At 35.3% G+C, this 19,211-nt stretch overlaps 1 protein-coding gene across 2 annotated transcripts in view; it reads left to right on the top strand.

The window, feature by feature from the left end:
* The window catches only part of spin (lysolipid transporter protein spinster), a 69,519-nt gene that overhangs the window by 2,420 nt on the left and 47,888 nt on the right, over positions 1–19,211 (top strand). For both annotated transcript variants that reach the window (XM_089098324.1, XM_089098323.1), the window contains exons 2-4: positions 10,086–10,282; positions 14,718–14,869; positions 18,754–18,954. In XM_089098324.1, coding sequence (XP_088954450.1) covers positions 10,169–10,282; positions 14,718–14,869; positions 18,754–18,954 — 467 coding nt within the window. In that variant the 5' untranslated portion in view covers positions 10,086–10,168. The remainder of the gene's footprint in view (positions 1–10,085; positions 10,283–14,717; positions 14,870–18,753; positions 18,955–19,211) is intronic.

The raw sequence follows: 19,211 nt of genomic DNA, 5'->3' as shown, positions 1-19,211 counted from the left end.
TAAATTTCTAGTTGGCACTATAAATTGGCTAGGATGAAAGTGAAAACATCATTTGATGCCCTTTCATTGCTCAATTGCTTCTGGTACATATTGCATTTTAGGGCCTTAGTTGGATTCACAAGATATTTATATAGATAATGAAAGAAAATAAAAAACCATTAAATATTGTTTTCACTTTCCTCCTGAATAAATTTTATGCCCAACTGCAGATTTACCATGAACTTTACCCCCCCCCCCCCCTCATGTGCAAATATATATCCTGAATTGTTGATGGTAAAGTTTTGAATTACAAAATTCAATGCTATTTTGTTGGCAGCATTTGAAAAACTTGAAACAGTAGGAAAACAGTTTATATCGTAGATGCCTAATAAAAGAGGTTTGAATTGTCATAAATAAGTATTTTTAGAATATATTACTCTTGAACAACTTATTTATAAACTAGTGATATGTTTTTAACAACTTTTCAATAACTTAAGTAGTGTTGATAGCTTTTTTGTGTGGTTACAAAAATGAAATACCTTTGGGGCCCTTTGAGGGCTCAAGATGCAATAATCCCCAGAAGTAATTATTGAATTATGAAAGAGCATAAAAAAAGCATCAAGTGGTGTTTTCACTTTCATCCTAGCTAGATTATAGTGCCACCTAGAAATTTACCCAAGTATATACCCTGAATTGGTATATATAGGGTTGGGGGTAAAATTCATTTGTGACAAAAATGATTATTATATTTGGAAAGAGCATAAAAAGAGGCAGTAAATCTCTAGGTGGCCCTATAATTTAACTAGGAAGAAAGTGAAAACATCATTTGATGCCTTTTTTATGCTCTTTCATAATTCAATAATTGCTTCTTTTGTAAATTGCATAGCCCCTTGAAGGGGTACCAATGGTATTTCATTTTGTAACCACACAAAGAAGTTATAATCTAACCTGCAAAATACTTGATTTTCAATTCAAGCCATTTTCTTACTATTTCAAGTTTTTCAAGTGCCATTGACAAAAATAGCACTGAACTTTGCTGTTAACATTTCATGATATATTCCAATTCAGGGTATATATTTGCACATTAGGGGGGTGGTGGGGTAGCTCATGGTAAATTTGCTGTAGGCCATATAATTTAGCTAGGATGAAAGTGAAACATCATTTGATGCTTTTTTATGCTCTTTCATAATTCATATAAAATACCTTTGGGGCCCCTTTAAGGGCTTAAGATGACATTAGCACCAGAAGCAATTATTGAATTATGAAAAAGCATAAAAAAAGGCATCAAATGATGTTTTCACTTTCATCCTAGCTAAATTACAGGGCCACCTAGAAATTTACCAAAAGGCATTGAGTGGTATGTTCACTTTATTTGTAAGTCAATAATATGAATTGCAAAGTATTTACCCTTTTTGCTATCTTGAAAAGTGGCTAGGTTAGGAAAATAAAACTTTCAGTAATGAATCCAGGGCCTAAAACATACTCTGGGAAGGTATTGCCAAGCTTTCTATAGTTGTTTTCAAACACTAGTTCTCTTTGTTTAGCCCAGGCAAACTTTAAAGCATTTTCATCTTACAAGTTTGTAGCATGTTGGACACAGGTTCCTTTAAATTGCAATGTGCCAGAATAGCATGGTTGAAAACATGTTCTGAGAAGATGCAAACCTATGTGGAACACATAACTCAAACCAGTGATCTGCACAACCCATGTTGGGTATTGGTGGCCTGGAAATGGAGCTTATTTTAACCCTCTTCTGATTTTAGTAAAGGTTCATATCCATGTTTGCCTGCAAGTCCAGGGGACTTGGACTTGTATGCAAGGGGGGCAGGAGGGGAAATGAATTTGCTTGGACTCACAGGCCAACAAATGACCTAAGCCTATTAGGCTTTCCTGCTTAGAGTCTCAGGCATACTACCATATTTAGGATTGACTCATGACAGACAAGTCCCCTGGACTGGCAGGTGAACAGGGAGATCTTTAGTTTTCCAAGTTTTTTGTTAGATATAGATGTATGAGCAGTATCACATAAGGGGACATGTTAAAAAAAAATAATTCTTACTTCATAATGTGCACAGTGATCCTAGTTAATATATTTTGCAGCAGGAGAACCTTTACCTTCACTTCTCTCCTTGTTTTTCTAAAAAATTCATGAATTTCTTAGAACCTATATATTAACAGAGCATATACACCACTCCCTTAATGTGCAAATATATACCCACAATTACATTCTGAATCTAAATACAACCTTTATTTGCATCACAAATGAACTTTACCCCCACCCCCATGATATGCAAATATATACCCTGATTTGGATATATTTAGGGATGGGGGTAAAGTTCATTTGTGATGCAAATGAAGGTTACATTTAGATTCAGAATGCAATTGTGGATATATATTTGCACATTAGGAGGGTAGGGGTATATACTCCACTAATATATAGAGAAAACCAGCCCATGTTGGGACAATTTCAGTTTTGGAAAATCAGTGAAGGTTTGCAGTGGTAACACTGTCCAACTAGTAGTTCTATATCTTATTTGCAGACATCATTGTTTCAGCCACTGTTGACTTCATGCTCCTGACATACTAAAAGTTTGTTTCTTTAGCCTGAAAATTTGGTTTTCTAGAAATGTAACATCTTTTCTGAGTTCATTCAGTGCTCATGTAAGTTCATAATTGTATATATATATACTCACTAAAATTTGTAACCTCCAACTTGTTTGTATTCCTTTGTTGACACTGGTAATTTGTAAGAAATTCAAGGCATCACCATAGGCCCACGTTGGGACACTGCATAATTTTGTTGCAAAAGGCTTGCAGCCTCATAGCTACTGATGCCCCTGAAAAAATAAAACTGGAAGAAAATGTAAGAAAGAGACTCTTAAAGAGGGTTAAGAAGACTGGGACAAAATGTGCTGAATATGATTATATTGAGCTAAAGATATGAAGAAAAGGTCAATTAATGGTGAAGTAATGGACTTTTGAATTTTGGTATCCCAATGTGGACTGGTTTCCCCCTTGGTTCTTAGAAATTCGTGAATTTCTTAGAAAGACAATAAAGAAGCAAAGATAAAGGTTCTCTCACTGCAAAATATATTAACTAGGATTATTGTGCACCTTATGAAGCTAGAATTTTTTTTTTTAACATATCTCCTTATGTGGTGGACTGCTCATACATCTATACCTTTTGGTAAATGGCAGGAGTAGATCAAACAGATTATTCAGATAATTAAGCTAAGAAACAAACTTACCTTTATAGTTAGGGTTGCATCCTTAATCCAAATTTAACATTACTTTGCATTGGAAATGAAATTTACCCCCTCCCCTCCCTCCCTAATGTGCAAATACATACCCTGAACTGGTATATATAGGGATGGGGATAAAGCTCATTTTCGATGCAAATAAATGTTAAATTTGGGTTCAGAATGCAATTCCAACTATAGAGGTAAGTTTGTTTCTTAGCTGTCTAGATAATCAGTTAATATTAACCTTTACCCCTGATTTGTGTGTCATAGAAATTTGCCTAGGGTACTTGGCAGGTCTTGGCTATACCTATTGGAATTCAGAAAAATAACATGATGTCTATACCTTAATTTTCAGTTGTTTTTTTCTGGCTTTATTTCTGGAAAATCAAATTCCTGTTATTTGAGTAAAATATAAAGCCATGTCAATCGGTTGTTTCTAAATTTAGGAAATGTTTTTAGAGATCTTTGAAACCTCATAAATTGGGATTGAGCAAAGTTGTGACAGGGTTTTTGTCTGTAAGATTTGTCCTTCACAAAATGAAGTTTGTGGACAAAAGAGTCATAACAATGCCTGTTTGTGTTATGGGAAACCTACTAAACTACATGGATAGATTCAACCTTGTTGGTATGACATAGGTTCAAACCCAAAATTGGGAGGGAGAAAGCATCCTTGAATTAATCAAGATGTTCTGGAGGTATTTGTGCTGTATTCCACTGGTAAAATTCTAGGCAATTTTCTATGACAGCTTTCTATATCATAAAAATTTACCTACTTGACAGGCCTAGACTATACCTATTGGAATTTAGTCAAAAGAATATTATACCTTAGTTTTCAATTTCTTTTTCTGTGGCTTTAGCTCTAAAAATGCAATTCCTGTTATTTGGGTAAAATTTTAAGCCATATCAGTGGGTTTTTTTAGATTTTGGAAATGTTTTTACAGATCTTTGAAACCTCATAAATTGGAATTGAGCAAAGTTGCAAAGCTGAAAATATTTTGTACTTCATTTAAGCAGGAGATCTATTTTGCTAGGTTTCACATTTAAAAATCAGAGATTGACTACATCTTGCTGGATGAATTGATATTCAAAACTCAAATGGTTCATGGATTCTGGAGTAGAGTTACAAAAATTGCAGTATGGATTGGCTTGTTTATGTCATATAAACTCCTCTTTTCTTAGGATCAGTGTATTCACTTCAAATTCTGAAGTATAGAGCATTTTCGTCACATGATAGGAAAATAAGTACCAGCTGGGGTAGATTCTTGCTGGGAATTCTTCTCTGAATTGTGTCATGTAGAGTTTTTTATTTTAATGTTTGGTCCATGTGGATGTTAGCTGTTTTATTTGCAAGTAAATTGGCTACCTTGTTGTGTTTAATTTCTTGTTACATGATGAAAATAGAGCTTGATGTTTCTTTCTTTAATGCTCCATGTTATTTTTTGTAGACTTTCTATACAAGAGTCTGTGAGTGACCTAGGGACCTGGCTAGTTAACTGTAAGGCAGACTTAGACTCTATGAGCAAGATCACCTTCTTAGATTCAAGGTTTTTATTAGTAACATTTAGAGCTTCAATTGTAGCCTTTAGCTAGAATTCAGCTGTAATTCTTTTCCTTTCAGTGACCCATCTGTAAATATTTGCTAGTAATTCCTGAAGCAGGTTGTCTTTTTTTGCTTGAAAATGGCTTGCACTTGACTAGGAAGATAACTTGACTTTTCATCTGGAATAAGTTCCAAGCAAGTTTCAAGTCGTTCAAACTTCCATTGGGGGGGGGGGGGCTTGAAAATGGTGGAGTTGAATGATCTGATCTTTCTGTGTCAAAATTAGATCTTTAAAGAACACTCAAAACCTAATTTGAGCATCTGCTTTTCCAAATGACTAAAGGCAAAAGTTTAATGTATTTCTCTTGTCTTGTATTGTAGGCATTCCAAAGTTTTCAATGAAATTTTCTCCAAATTTTCCATGACCATCAGGGGAGATTGGGGATGAGGAAGGGGCACCCCCTCCTATCAGACAGTTTGAGGTAACAAACTGTACGTAAGGAGCAAATTGGCCCATTATTAACCAAAACTCTAAAAAACAAAATTTTAGTATCAATAGATGCATCAAAAGAATCAGCTTGTTACGCTGATTCCAAATTTGTAAAGTTCATCAAGTTTAGTGTTACCCATCAAAAGTTACAAACCTTAAAAAATTTACCAAATTTTTGAAAAAGGGACAAAGACCCCTAAAACCCTAAGAAATCTTAATGAAAATCCCGCCATCAGATTCACCATACAGAGCACCCTCCTCTAGAGGTTTCAAGCTCATATCTGCAAAAATGTGGAATTTTGTATTTTTGCCAGAAGAAAGATCATGTATGTGTGTTTATTTGTTTTTTTTTGTGTGTGTTTTTTTTTCTCAGGGATGATTGACCCAGTGACCCTAGAATATCGCGAGAGGACACATTCGAATGGAAATTAAAAGTTTGAGGCTGAAAACTATGAACTTTCAGAACTAAACCCAGAGTTTACATATAATATTGGTTATTGGGAAGTATAAAGACGTTTTCAGGGTTTTTTTTTTCTGGTGGGGGCTGGGGTTATGTGGTATGATTTTTAAAACATGATCAAAAATTAAATTTAAAAAAAACAAGTTTTTTCAACTGAAAGTAAGGAGCAGCATTAAACTTGTAATGAGCAGAAATAATTACGTATATGAGGGGTTTTGCCCCTTTGTCAATACCTCACTCTTTATACTAAAGTTTTTTTTAGTAGGGGAGAGTGGTATATGTAGGGACGGATTTTGGAAAACCTCCAAAATGTATGGTTAACATTGGAGTAGAAAAATGGTTTCTGTCTCAAAAGAAAGCCCCAGAACTGCAGCATAAATTGTAATTTTTCCAGATTTTTCTTGTATAGCTAGAAGAAAAAAAGGGGGATCTCACTGCTTATACCATTTGTCCCACTAAGTACTGGGTGGTGGTATATCTTGGGACACGAGGTGGTATACTCTGGTACATAGTAAAAACATGTATGTATTGGTAGAAAACTTTGACTATTCATCATATAAAAACTATATTAAAAATTCGACATCAAAAGTTTAAATATCTTAGGCACAAGACTAGACTACCAGTCAGCAAACAAGCAGTATGACGGTGCTCTGGATGCTGTACTGGGTGCTGGGGTAAGAGGCGACAACTTTTTCAAAATGTCCTCCTTTGGATAAAATACTGAGTCATTTCGATCCGGCCACTTGCACTTTTTTAGACCGGCCATGCACATTAAACTAACTCCGACACTGCTCTTGTTTTTCTCTTGGATAGAGCGAGCAAAATACCCTACTGCTTAAACAACTTTAACAAAATCTCCTGTGGAGACACTGTCCAAGACCTCTTCCTCTTTCTCACTTTCATCTTCCGATTCACATAGTTTCATTGAGTCATCACTGTCATCATCAAGAATCATTTTTTCATCATCACTTCCTTCTGAATCCACAAATAGCTTTTTTGTTGTCTTTTCTTTTTTTGCTTTTCCAGTTATTCCAACAGTCCTAACTTTTCTTCGAGCCTCACCACCCTGTCATTTTTATCTTTTTTTTTGGTTTCTCGTTCTTCAATCTGTGTTTTCACATGACTCTCAATAAGAATCTTTTTAGAGCCTCTTTTCCTACTTCTGCAACTCGGTACACGTGGCTTTGCTTTAGGATATGGCCGAACTTGTTCTGGCATCACAGTAACTGAAAAGGGTGTAGAGGATTGTTCAGGCCCACATGTCATACATGATAAGTATGTTCCCTTGCAAGACCATAATGGGCTTTTCACTAACCCAAAATTCTATCTACTGACGATTTCCCTTCAGACTCATGTTTTCCATATTAGTTTTCCCCTTTTTTCCAGGCGGCACGTCCAGAAGTTGGTCTGTATAAAGAAGATTCGTATCCTAATAACTGGATACAAAGAGGTAGTTTTGTTACTGCTTTGGTAGCTTTACTGTGACCACTTGCGGATTAGGACTTAGGTCCTATGATCAAGTGCCCCTTTCCTTCGGGAATCGAATAAGGAATTGACGGATTTTGTATCCTACAGACACAGAAAAGGTAGTTTCGCTACTGTTTTGGTAGCTTTACTGCCACCACTTGCGGATTAGGACTTCGGTCCTATGATAAAGTGCCCCCTTTCCTTTGGGAATTGAATAAGGAATTGGCGGATTTTGTGTCCTATGGACATGGAAAAGGTAGTTTCGTTACTGTTTTGGTAGCTTTACTGCGACCACTTGCAGAATAGGACTTCGGTCCTATGATGAAGTGCCTCATTTCCTCTTTGGGAATAAGGAATCATATATAAGGAATTGACAGAGGATTTGTATGGGAAATGTAGGTACATATATAGGACATGTAATGGGGGTTTCGGCCAAGTTGTTTCCAGTTTCAACTGAATCCAAAGAATCAGGTACAGGTCTGTTGGTTACAGCAGAGGTTAGAAAATCCTTTTCTTTAAAGATGTTTGGGTTATAGGGCCATATCCATGCCTTTTTGAAGCCCCTCATTATGTTGTTTGGTGTGAAAGATACGGGGAGGCTGTGGCCAACAAGAGATGCAATCATATATTATCTCGGTCTTCCGTGGATTGAATAGCATCCAGTTGTCCACAACCCTGTTGTATTAGCATTTGAAGGGAAAATACACGCAAATATCCAATGGCTGCAACCTGTGGCTGCAGTGAGGTGGTATTATTAGTAAAATGATACCAGACTCTTTCACAAACTGCACAATAGCATAAGAAATGTAGGACTCGTTGTTGTCCATTATCAGAAGTTTTGGGCTTTCAGGGGAAGGATGTGAGTAAGTCTTGAAATGTTTGAACCAGTCAGCATGTGAGGTTGAAATTTCTTGTGTGGGAATATAAGGTAGGGATTAAGGTACTGCCCGCTGACAGATATGGTTCCAATCATAGTCACAAGCATGCCACGCACATGTAAGAGAGAGAGAGAGAAAAGAACTCTTACTGTAGGCCTATTCTCTGAACTCAATATAAGAACTGATGATAATTACGAAACCTTGCCCCTAGAACAGCCAAGCCGCCTATGGGCTGTGGGTGGATTCTATCTGTAACATGCTATTTCCGCCAATTAAAGCCCTCACCAGTTGCAACATCAACTCAAATGAATCAACTTTATTACCCTTTTCTCTCCCTGTCAATTTAGAACCAAATTTGACTCAACCTGTAGAACTATACAGTTACAATTTGTGACTTTAACTTCCTATGCAATAAAAGAAAAAGAAGATGGTGTTATCACTACTAAGAGAAAATTAAAGATTGCCACAAAAAGGAAAGGGGATAATTACAAACCAAAAAAAGAAAAAACTTTTATCTTAAAAAACAAGAACTGAAGGTTCCAACATGTGGTATAGCATGTCCTACTGCATACCACTTGTCCTGGTCCTGGTTTATACCATGCGACCTCTACTTGCAAATTGTGTCCGATTTTTTTACTGTTGCATGTTTTTCCACAAGATGGCCACACAAAATGACATTATATTGTAGTTTTTATTTGCCATCTTAAACACACAGCTTCCACAAACCATTAACTAATAAAACACAAGAAACTATTATCCGAATATTTTTTGGGGGGTACAGTCAAAACTGGGAAGTCTATTTTATCAAAAACAAAAATAGCAACTTACCAAGTGATAGAACTGTCATGTCCGCCATTGAAAGAACTAAACTAGTTGACTTTATTGAATTTTTTAAAGAATGCTAGATGGCAGATAAGTACTGTGTCCCACCTTATACCCTATCCCTGCATTTACCACTCTCCCCTACCTTCAAAAGAGATATTTATTCTAATTAAATGACCTTTGTCATTCAGGGGTCATTCTTAAAGAATTGGAACAAAAATCGAACTTTAGCATAAAGAGCAAGGTATTGACAAGGGGACGAACCCCCTTATATATGTAATAATTTCTGTTCGTTTTAAGTTTTAATGTTGCTACTTACTTTCAGTTGAAAAAACTTGTTTTTTTTATTTAATATGGAACAAATTCTGCTCATTTTGGGTTTAATGTTATTCTTTAAATTCATTATAACAGCATAAGCTATAAATATTCCTTGAAATCAAAAGGAATTATCAAGACTGAACCATCCCTCCCCCCCCTCCCAAAAAATGTTTGTCCAACCTGTAAAAACATTAAAAAAAATGTATAAAAAACACATTTTTGTCGTGATGAACAGGTGCCTCAAAGAGTGCATTTTAACGCCCAAATGTTCTAACTCTCATTGAACTTTCATATAAATATAGACTGAGTTTTGATATATATATATATATATATATATATATATATATATATATATATATATATAAATATATATATATATATATATATATATATATATATATATATATATATATAGATATATATATATATATATATATATATATATATATATATATATATATATATATATATATATATATATAAATATATATATATATATATATATATATATATATATATATATACATTAAAACTGAAAACTATCCCATCCTTAAAACCTCACTCTTCATGCTCTAGTTGGACTTTTTGTGAAAATTCTTTTAAAACAATTGCTGAAATGCAAGGGCCATTGAATTGGAATTAGTAACTTTTAAAACACTGTAGTTTGTGACAAATCATTCAGTAGTAACTGGTTGAAAAGCAGGCTAAATCTTAAAAAGGGAACTGGAATTTTCGATTTTCAATTGAATGAGCCCCTCCAAAGTTTATACAACCACCCTTCCAATAAAATTCTTATATCTTAACAATGGGCAACTTGTATAAAGCATTGCCATATACAGCTATAGCTGCAGAATTAATGACTTTCTATTTGGTTTTTCTTCCATTTTAGGAGTCCTAGATGATATTCAAATATACTATAGTATCAATGATTCAAGAGCAGGTCTTATACAGACTGTGTTTACTGTTTCCTACATGATGTTTGCTCCACTTTTTGGATACCTTGGGGACAGGTATTCCAGAAGAACACTTATTGCCTTTAGCTTATTTATTGGGAGTCTTGCTCATTTATTTGGATCATTTATGGCTGTAAGTTAGTTGTTCTATGAAAATACTAATTTGAGTTATTTATATGGTGTAAAGAAACTTGCTTAAGGTCTTTTAAAAGGATTTCTTTATTTTGAGATGACCTAAAGTTCTGCCATTCTAATGTGTTTATTTATTTATTTGGCTGACCAACGAAATATATATATTTAGAAGCTTGACTGGGAAAGCTGTTGCAAGGATCAAAAATGGGAAAAGAAATTATATATTATAAGATTATTTCTAGAAGACGCCATGGGCGCCCATAAGTGGAATTTTATAGGGGGGGGGGCTTACCAGACCTAATTGGCACTTCCAGTGTTGTATAATGGAACTCTCAAAACAAAAATATAAAAATATAAGGCAGGGTCATTCAGCCGGGGGGGGGGAGGGAGGCTGGTGCCCCCCCCCCTCCCCCCGCTTATGGGCGCCCATAGAAGACGCAGTCAAAAATACAAAGTATGTGCAGGTTTAAGGCTTAATTTTTCTGAAATGAAAGCATATTTTGGACCAAGCTGCTGTGAAAGTCCCAACTTTATCCTTCACATTCTGGCCACTCTACCTCAAACTAATTTAATCTTTAGCCTAGATGGAAAAATTGGTAATGTTGATCAAATACAAATAATTTTTTTTTGATAATATACATGTTATTTTTCCTAGATAAAGATATTGTCCCAAAAATGATTGTAAGGTTGTTTGCAATTCTTGTTTGTACTGGATAGTGTAAATTGAGGTCTAGTATATCTTGTACCTTTGTTGTGTAAATAGCAGTTCAATAGGGAAAATCCCTTTATTTGATAGTGAAACAAAAACAAAATCTTAATATTTTGTGTTTCACTATCAAGCAAAAGGATTCTCCCTATTGAGCTGCTATTTAGACGTCATTAATTAAAAAAACTTTTTCCACAAAATAAGTTTTTTAAAGAAAAGTAAAGAACTCCATTAAACCAAAAATGAGCAAAAATAAAATCAAATAATCTACCAAGCATGAAACTACCACAAATCAGCATCGATAAATAAATGAAACCCAAAACAAAAAGAAATTACAATAAATAACCGAGTCAAATTCCAAACGAGGAGAGATTAATATGAGTAGGGCTCAAAACCCCCGTACTTTCCACAGGCCAGAGCAAAGTTTGAACTTTATTGAAAAAATACATATGTTTTTATTGTTATAACTTTAATAAATCAGATAATAGTAGCATTTTAATTAAGAAATATCAGTTTATGTATGTTAAACTTACAGTGCACATTCATTTGTATTTTTTCAGTAAAGTTTTGTTTTCAGTAAAGGGGCACTATCCGTTTCAATTTCCTATCGAATGATTCCTTTTTGAAGTTTCTACAACAACGCTTTCTATAAAAAAAAAAACTTATATGCCCCCAGGGCATAACTTGCAACCCTTGCCCTGAGGGCTGTGGGGGAGTGTAATTCTTCAAAACATAATTTCCAGACTTTTTAGGTGTGTCGAACAAAATGGCTATCTCAAAATTTTGATTGGATTTATTTGGGGAAATGGCAGGTGTGAGAGGGGTGTTAGTTATCCTCCAATCACTTTCGACTATTAAAAAGGGCACAGTCCTTTCTAATTTCCAATCGAATGAGCCTTTTTTTGGAGTTTCTACAACATCACTATCTATAAAAATCTTATATGCCCCCAGGGCATAACTTACAACCCTTACCCCGAGGGCTCTGAGGGGTTTATCATCCTCAAAGACCTAATTTCTAAAACTTTTAACTATGTTGAACAAAATGGCTATCTAAAAATATTGATTGGATGTGTTTGGGGAAAAAGGGGGCATGAGAGTAATGTTAGTTTTCCTACAACCACTGCTGATTACGATTCTAAATATCACTTTTTCAGATATCTAACCAACTGAAATCTTTTTCAAGTCGCTACAAAGAAACCTAATATAAAAACCTTAGATGCTCCCAGTATGTGTTACGTAGCCCTTGTGCTGAAAACTGTGGGGGGGGGGAGCGTCATCCTCTTAGATATAATTTCCAGACCGTTCAACTACTTTGAACAAAGTGGCTATCTCAAAAAATTGAATAGTTGTGCATGAATATAGGGTGGACATGGAAAAGACATTATTTGCCTTCTGATACTTTTTGACTGTTGAAAAGGACGTGACCCATTTCAACTTTCAATCAGATGACCCCTTTTTGAAGTTTCTCTGGCGACAATTTCTATAAAAAACCTTATATGCCCCCAAGGCATAACTTATAACCCTCGCCCTGAGGACTGTGGGGGGGGGGTTGTCATCCTCAAAGACCAAGTTTCTAGAATTTTCAACAACGTTGAAAAAACCGGCTATCTCAAAACTTTGAGGTGGGCGTGAGAGGGGGGTTAGTTGCCCTCCAATCACTTTCGACAATTAAAAAGGGCACTAGGACTTTGAATTTCCAATCGAACGAGCCTTTTTTGAAGTTTCTACAACAACGCTTTCCATAAAAACCTTTTATGCTCCTAGGGTATACCATAACTTACAACCCTTGCCCTGAGGGCTGTGGGGGAGTGTCCTCCTAAAAAAAATAACTTCTATCTGGAAATCAACTATGCTGAACAAAATGGCTATCTCAAAATTTTGATTTGATGTGTTTGGTGAAATGGTGGGCATGGAAGGGGTGTTAGTTGCCTTCCAATCACTTTTGACTATTAAAAAGGGCACAAGCCACTCTAATTTCCAATCGAATGAGCCATTTTTGAAGTTTCTGCGACAACTCCTTCGATACGAAGTGCCCTGATCTAAGACCAAGAAACCAAAAAATAATAATACATTGTGCCAACATCGTTCTTTACTTAGGCAGCAGTATTGCGCTACCTATGATGGAAAGGCAGTGTGATCTTTGACAATAACTGTACCTTTATGTTGTGGAGCAATACTATTGTGGTCTTTTTTTTTGTGTGTGTGTATATGTGTGAATGTGATCAGCAATTTGAAGCTTACTAATGGTAAGGGAAGAAAATTTGAAACTTTGCTGGAAATTGAACAGTTTGAAAATTTGGTGATTAGGAAAATCAGATGAAATGTTCCTTGATTTTTGCAAAGTTTGTGTCAACAGTTAATCAGAGTCAAGACTTGTAGCCATAATAGCTGTTAAAAGACTGAATGTTTTCTATCTCTCTCATGCTTTTGTTTAGTTGTTTGTTTTAACTAGTTGACACCAAAAGACTTTTATACTGCATACGTTATAGTGCTACGAGATGGACTTGGCGATTTGATCTATTCTCTAGGGTTTAGGTGAAAACCTTATGGAAGACAAATTGCTTATTTGTAGATTTTTTTTTTCTCTCTTTCTGTTCTTTGCTGAGTCAATCTGGTTTGTTTTTAGGAAAGAACAACAAACGTTTCCTTACGTTTCACCAAAAGTTCTTTCAATAAGCACAGAAAATTAACTTTTTCACTAATCCCCCCCCCTAGACCTAGCATCCTCTGTTCTGCTTCCACAAAAATATCCATTTTAAACGCAATAAAAAATCCTACAGAAGCATATAGAAGAACTTTTATTTACATAATTAGAGTTTGATTTAGATTGGCAACACTTTTTTGCCAATGTGGCGACAAAGTGGGGTTTATCAGATCCCATGTACTTGCCAGAGTAAAGACAGAGTACTGTACTTGCCAGAGTAAAAACTGACAGAGTAAAGTTCAATTCACCCAATGTAGTTGACCTCTGTCCAAATGTTCTATCATTGAACGCTAATGAACAGAATCCAAGAAGGTCAAAGAGGCTAGCTTCCGCCTTTGCTTTGAAGAAAATTAGAGAATTAAACAATATGTAGTTGCATTTGATTTCGTATATAAACTTTTGTTTTAAATTGTTTTAGTTTAGTTTTACCACAGGTTACGGTCACTGCATGCTTAACCAAAATATATGGTATTGTTGTGAGTCTCCATACACCTTCTATTAAAAAGGATTTTATCCCTATTTTGAACTTTTATTTTATCGTCATGGAAAGGCAGTGTGGTCTCCGAAAGGATCTACTTGATCCTTTAAGTGTGTGGTACCAGAATGAGCTACTGTATTAGTTTACAATCAAGACCTAGTGCTGTTTCCAGATCTGTGAAGAAGTAAAAGAACCTTCCCTTGACGTTTATCCCCCGCCCCATTGATGCCCTGAGCATAAAGTTTGATGGAGTCCTGTATCCTTTACTTTTGCATGATTATTCCTTTAAAATATATGCAGTATATTGCTGTTGTTTTCAGTTTAGTTTTTGATGAATTATAGGCTATCGTTTTCTTTTAGTTTTTTATGCTTCAACTATTTTCTTGATTGAAAATATAATTTCTGAATGTTTAAGTGCTTTAGCTATTCTCGATTCTCTTTAAATTGAAAAAAATAGTCCATCAATTTCTCCTTCTTTTTCTCTGTTGGTATCCCTCTCTCTTTTTTTATACCTCTCTAACCAGTTGTTTAATAGCTTATTCTTTTAGGAATTCTGGTCATTTGTCGCAACACGGGTAGTATTTGGGATTGGTGCAGCTGGTTTCATTACTATAGCTCCCACAATTATCAGTGACATTTATGCCAAAGACATGCGCTCAAGAATGTTGGCTCTTTTTTGTTTCGCCATTCCTGTTGGAAGGTAAAGGATATTTTTGTATCTTTAAATTTTCTGGTTTTGATTTTTTTTTTTTTTTTTTTTTTTTTAGTTCCTAGTGATCTAGGGCTTTGTAGAAATTCCAAGTCAGTTGATGATTAACCTTACCAATCAAGCCCTCGTAGTATTGAATTGTAAGTAAAGAGCAATGAACTTTGTCAATAGAAACTGAAACTCTAGCTAATGTGTAGTTTCAAATAACGCATTCAAATGTGCAGTTTCAAAATGCGCAAATTAAATAATATCAAATTCACCCATCAAAAGAAACAAGTATAAAAAATTTGCATAACCTCTCTAACCTTTACCACATTTTTGTCTGAAGAATTCGTCAAAGGGTGGCCAGACCGGTCTTTGTCCTCAATTATCTGTCTCTCGTCTTTGAAGTTCTCATGGCGGTAAAAAAAAACCTGCGGTTTAGATGTGGAATTGTCTCCAAAGGCCTGCTCAGTTGCTGCAAGAGTCTGAAACAACTTTGCAGACGAGAGTGTAGAATTGGACACTGTTTTGTTGCTCTATTTTCTGTTTTATTTCTTTTAATGTTATACCATAACCGGGATGAAAAAAACACACTTTGGGGTACAATTGCGATCGTCACTCTGTCATTGTTCAAAAACAACTGTCATGCGGTATGATGCTTATGCAAAGCTCTCGCCCATAGTGGTGTCAATTGAAGGGGGAATCAGGGGGCATTGGTTTTCAAAAATTTTTGCCCCCTTTTTAGATTTTGATAATATCTTTTTATTCGTTATTTCGACTGAAAAATGGTTTTTATTTGGCGCTTTCGTGAAAGAAAGAAACAACAAAATTACCCCCCTTCCCCCCCCCCTTTCTATATTTTGAAAAATACATTGGTAAGCTTTCTGGAGATGCCAATTCCTTTAAACTAGGTGTCTACGCTTTTTTGGAAAAGTGTCATTGTCATTAGAGTGATCCAACTATTGCACATATTAAATAATGTTTAAAGATAAGCCAATTGATTTATGCATAAAATAGCTAATATTTTAATGATATTTTTATTAGAATATTAATAGTAATATTTTTTTGGGTTAGGTTTAAACAAAAACTTTTTTTGTGTATAAGCTAGTTTTGAAATCTAAATTGAACAATATAAACGTATTATTAACCCTTTTATGTTTAAGATAAATTTTAGTTTAAAATTTTAATAAAATTACTCTATTGAAATAATTAATTTTTCACTTATAATTGCGATACTTAGCACTGTTTTTCACGAACAATGCTTACAATATCTGGTTTGATTGATTTTGTAGCAACTCAAAGCAAACTTTCCAGTCCCAGTCGACTGTCGGTGATTTGCGTTCTTATAGCGTACTTGAGATGTTTTATCCTGGAGAACACTTGCTTGCATACGTAAGTGCACTGTAGATAGATGTATACAGTAGAATCATTCCCTATCTCAACCACTAGACTAAGCCGGACCAAGATGCAACTGCTCCGGAGAACATATAAACAAGTATGAACATAAGCGACATTAGATTTTTTTTAATGGGTAGGCATGCGTGTGGCAGAGGCAAATAATTGGTATGGCTGTAATACTGAAAAAAGGTAAAGATGACATTGGTTTAGGAATGGAAAGAAAAACAAATAATGAGTTTATAAGGATAATTAAGGTAAAAATAAGTTTTATCTGAACAATGCCATAACGGGATGACGTTTGGTCAGGAAATAAGGCGCTTCACATTGATATTTCAGGTCCATAGTTTCGTCAGTTTTTTCTAAAAGGGAAATTATGTGGTCGGCATGAATATAGACTCGCAGCTAAATTAAATTTAGTCACTTCTTTTTTTCACATATGTTTATTGATATTATTTTAATATTTATTGTCTATAGTGCTGAGGAGCTCATTAAGGAGATAATCAAATAGTAGTTTTTAAAAATTTTGCCTCTTTGTTCAAAAAAGGAAATAATCAAATATTTGAACTATTAAAACTAAAATAATTAGTTGTTAGTATATTTTCCTTGATAGGGACTCCTGTTCATCTCACAATTCGTAAATTTCACTTCGTAATATGCACGTGTGTGCAAAAAATGTTGTATAAACTGTTCAAGAAGGAAGTCCTTGCAGTCAGCTTTCTAGTTTAGGTCTTAGCCCTCAAGCCAAATTCGATGGATTAGTCCTGGTTCCCAACAAGAATTTCTGTAATTTTTGAGGGAAATGGAGTCACAGTCTTGCAGAAACAAAACAACACCTAGTGAATGAGCTGTAAGGTTGTATAAATGCAGGCTTGACTGCTCTTAGGCTTTTACTGCCATAAAAGAATAAGTTTTGTTGAAAACTTCACTATCGCCTTGAATAAGCTTTGAAGCACACAGCGGACACTTGTGCCAAGTGAGCAGTTTCTTAACAACAAAACCAACGATAAATGTAAAAGTGTGATTTTCAAGGCTGTCAGATACTGTATTGAAGTCTTCATTCTCTTCTTCCAACAGATGCTTATTGCTTTGATGAGCCGTGGTAAGCCTATTCAGCTTCACCTGTGGTATGTTTTTTTTCTGTGAAAGGGAGTCAACTAAAATATTTCTCTGGCCTGGAATTAGCTCGCAGTTGGCTGTAATTGTTGGTTGCTAATCAACAATTAACCAACCATTATCCAGTGAGTGACAAATATATACTGCATCGTTGATGGGAGATTAAATGGGAGGATCTTTTTATACGTGTTGCAAATGTAGTAGCCAAATATTATTGAGTATGAAGCTACTGGTTAATTCATCTACAGTGCGTAAGTGCTACCGAAAAGTGGTGCAAAACTAAGGTCTAGTCTATTAATGCCCGGGTATTTTTCTCTGAGAAAGTAGTCGCGATAGAATTACAGTATGGGGGCACTTCTAACATGTTATTTAGGTCTGGTATACATTGTAAATGTAAACCAAAACATTTGCTAGCTGAAACCTATCTCCAAGCAAAAATAGTTTGTGTTAATTCCACGTACTGTGTCAAAAGGTATATTGCTCATAAAAAAACCGATGAAAATTTTAATCAATTTGGATCATTTCAGACTAGATTAGTATAGTATCTGCTATTCCATAATTTGGGATAGCCCTGAAGGAAGATCTCCAGGCGCTCTGAAAAACGGAGAAAGATTTGTTAGATGTTTTCCAGAGAAATTGCCTATAGATAGTTTTGGGTGCTCGACTGACTGACCGTATTTCAAACAGTAGGCTGTTCAAAAGTGTGGTTCAATCCCGCTTTCTATGGCTATGATGAGATAATGTTTGAGATCGATAGGGCTCGTTCTGTGGATGGAGGATGACAGGTTGCCAAATAGTGTCCTTTTTGGCCAATCGTCTAGGGTAACACGGAGAGTAGGTCCTGTTCAGTTGGGGTGGGGGATGTCGTAGGGAAAGGTTTAAGGGAAATGGGAACTTCCTGGGAGGGTGTAAAGAGGGTGGCTTTGAATCGATTGGAATTGAGGAGGAGGGTGCGTAGCTGTGTTGGCCTTAGACGGCTTGGTGCTGCGGTGAGTTGTTAGAAGGAGTAGTATTCCATAATATGATTGACGACGGATAACTTATATTAGCTTTCAGTGATTTTTTATTGTTGATTTTTCTTTGTGTGTTTTGTCGGTTTTTCAGAAACGATTGTATCCACTCGGTATGTGTGGTTGAAGATTGAAACTGAAAAAATACTGCCGGGCTGCGAAATTTTCTTTACTCTTTCCTTAAATGGAATTCTGTAATTCTAGGAATTTAATTAGAATTTGCAAAAAATTGAGATTTCAAGATGTTTTTGCAGTCGCAGGCAAGACCTTTCATTCCTCTCAGCTATTTTTTGTCTCTTTTGTTAGTCTAGCTTGTAATTTTGTTTTTTAATAATTAAGGTACATTCCTTATAACTTTTGTATTTGTTTCAGCGGCCTTGGCTACATTGTTGGATCAGAAGCAGCTAGCGTGGGTCAAGATTGGAGATGGGCGCTACGTGTCACCCCAACTTTAGGTCTCATTTGCCTAATATGTGTCCTATTCACCCTTGATCCTATAAGAGGGAAATCGGAAGGAGGTGCGAAAATTGAAAGAACTTCTTGGGGGGAAGATATCAAATACCTTTTGCACAAGTGAGTGAGTTATGGTTTTCTTCTGCTTTTTTCCCTTTTTCCTGAAGCTGTTATTTTCGTTCTTCATTTGGAATATTCTTGGAATAGGTTTTTCTTGTATTATTAATAGGATCATTTTTATTATCTATTGTTTGATATTTTATTTCCTCTTTTTCTAAAAATAGAAAGTATTTAGGCAAAAGTTTTAATTCGATTTATTATTAGTCTGGTCTGTTAATGTAATATATTTTCATAACAAATATAACTGGGCTCATACC

This window comes from Artemia sp. Qi Xiang Cuo, chromosome 12 (assembly GCF_049724085.1).
Source record: "Artemia sp. Qi Xiang Cuo chromosome 12, ASM4972408v1, whole genome shotgun sequence".
NCBI lineage: Eukaryota > Metazoa > Arthropoda > Branchiopoda > Anostraca > Artemiidae > Artemia > Artemia sp. Qi Xiang Cuo.
Note: the sequence above shows the minus strand (reverse complement) of the source record. Positions and strands in the feature narration are given on the sequence as shown.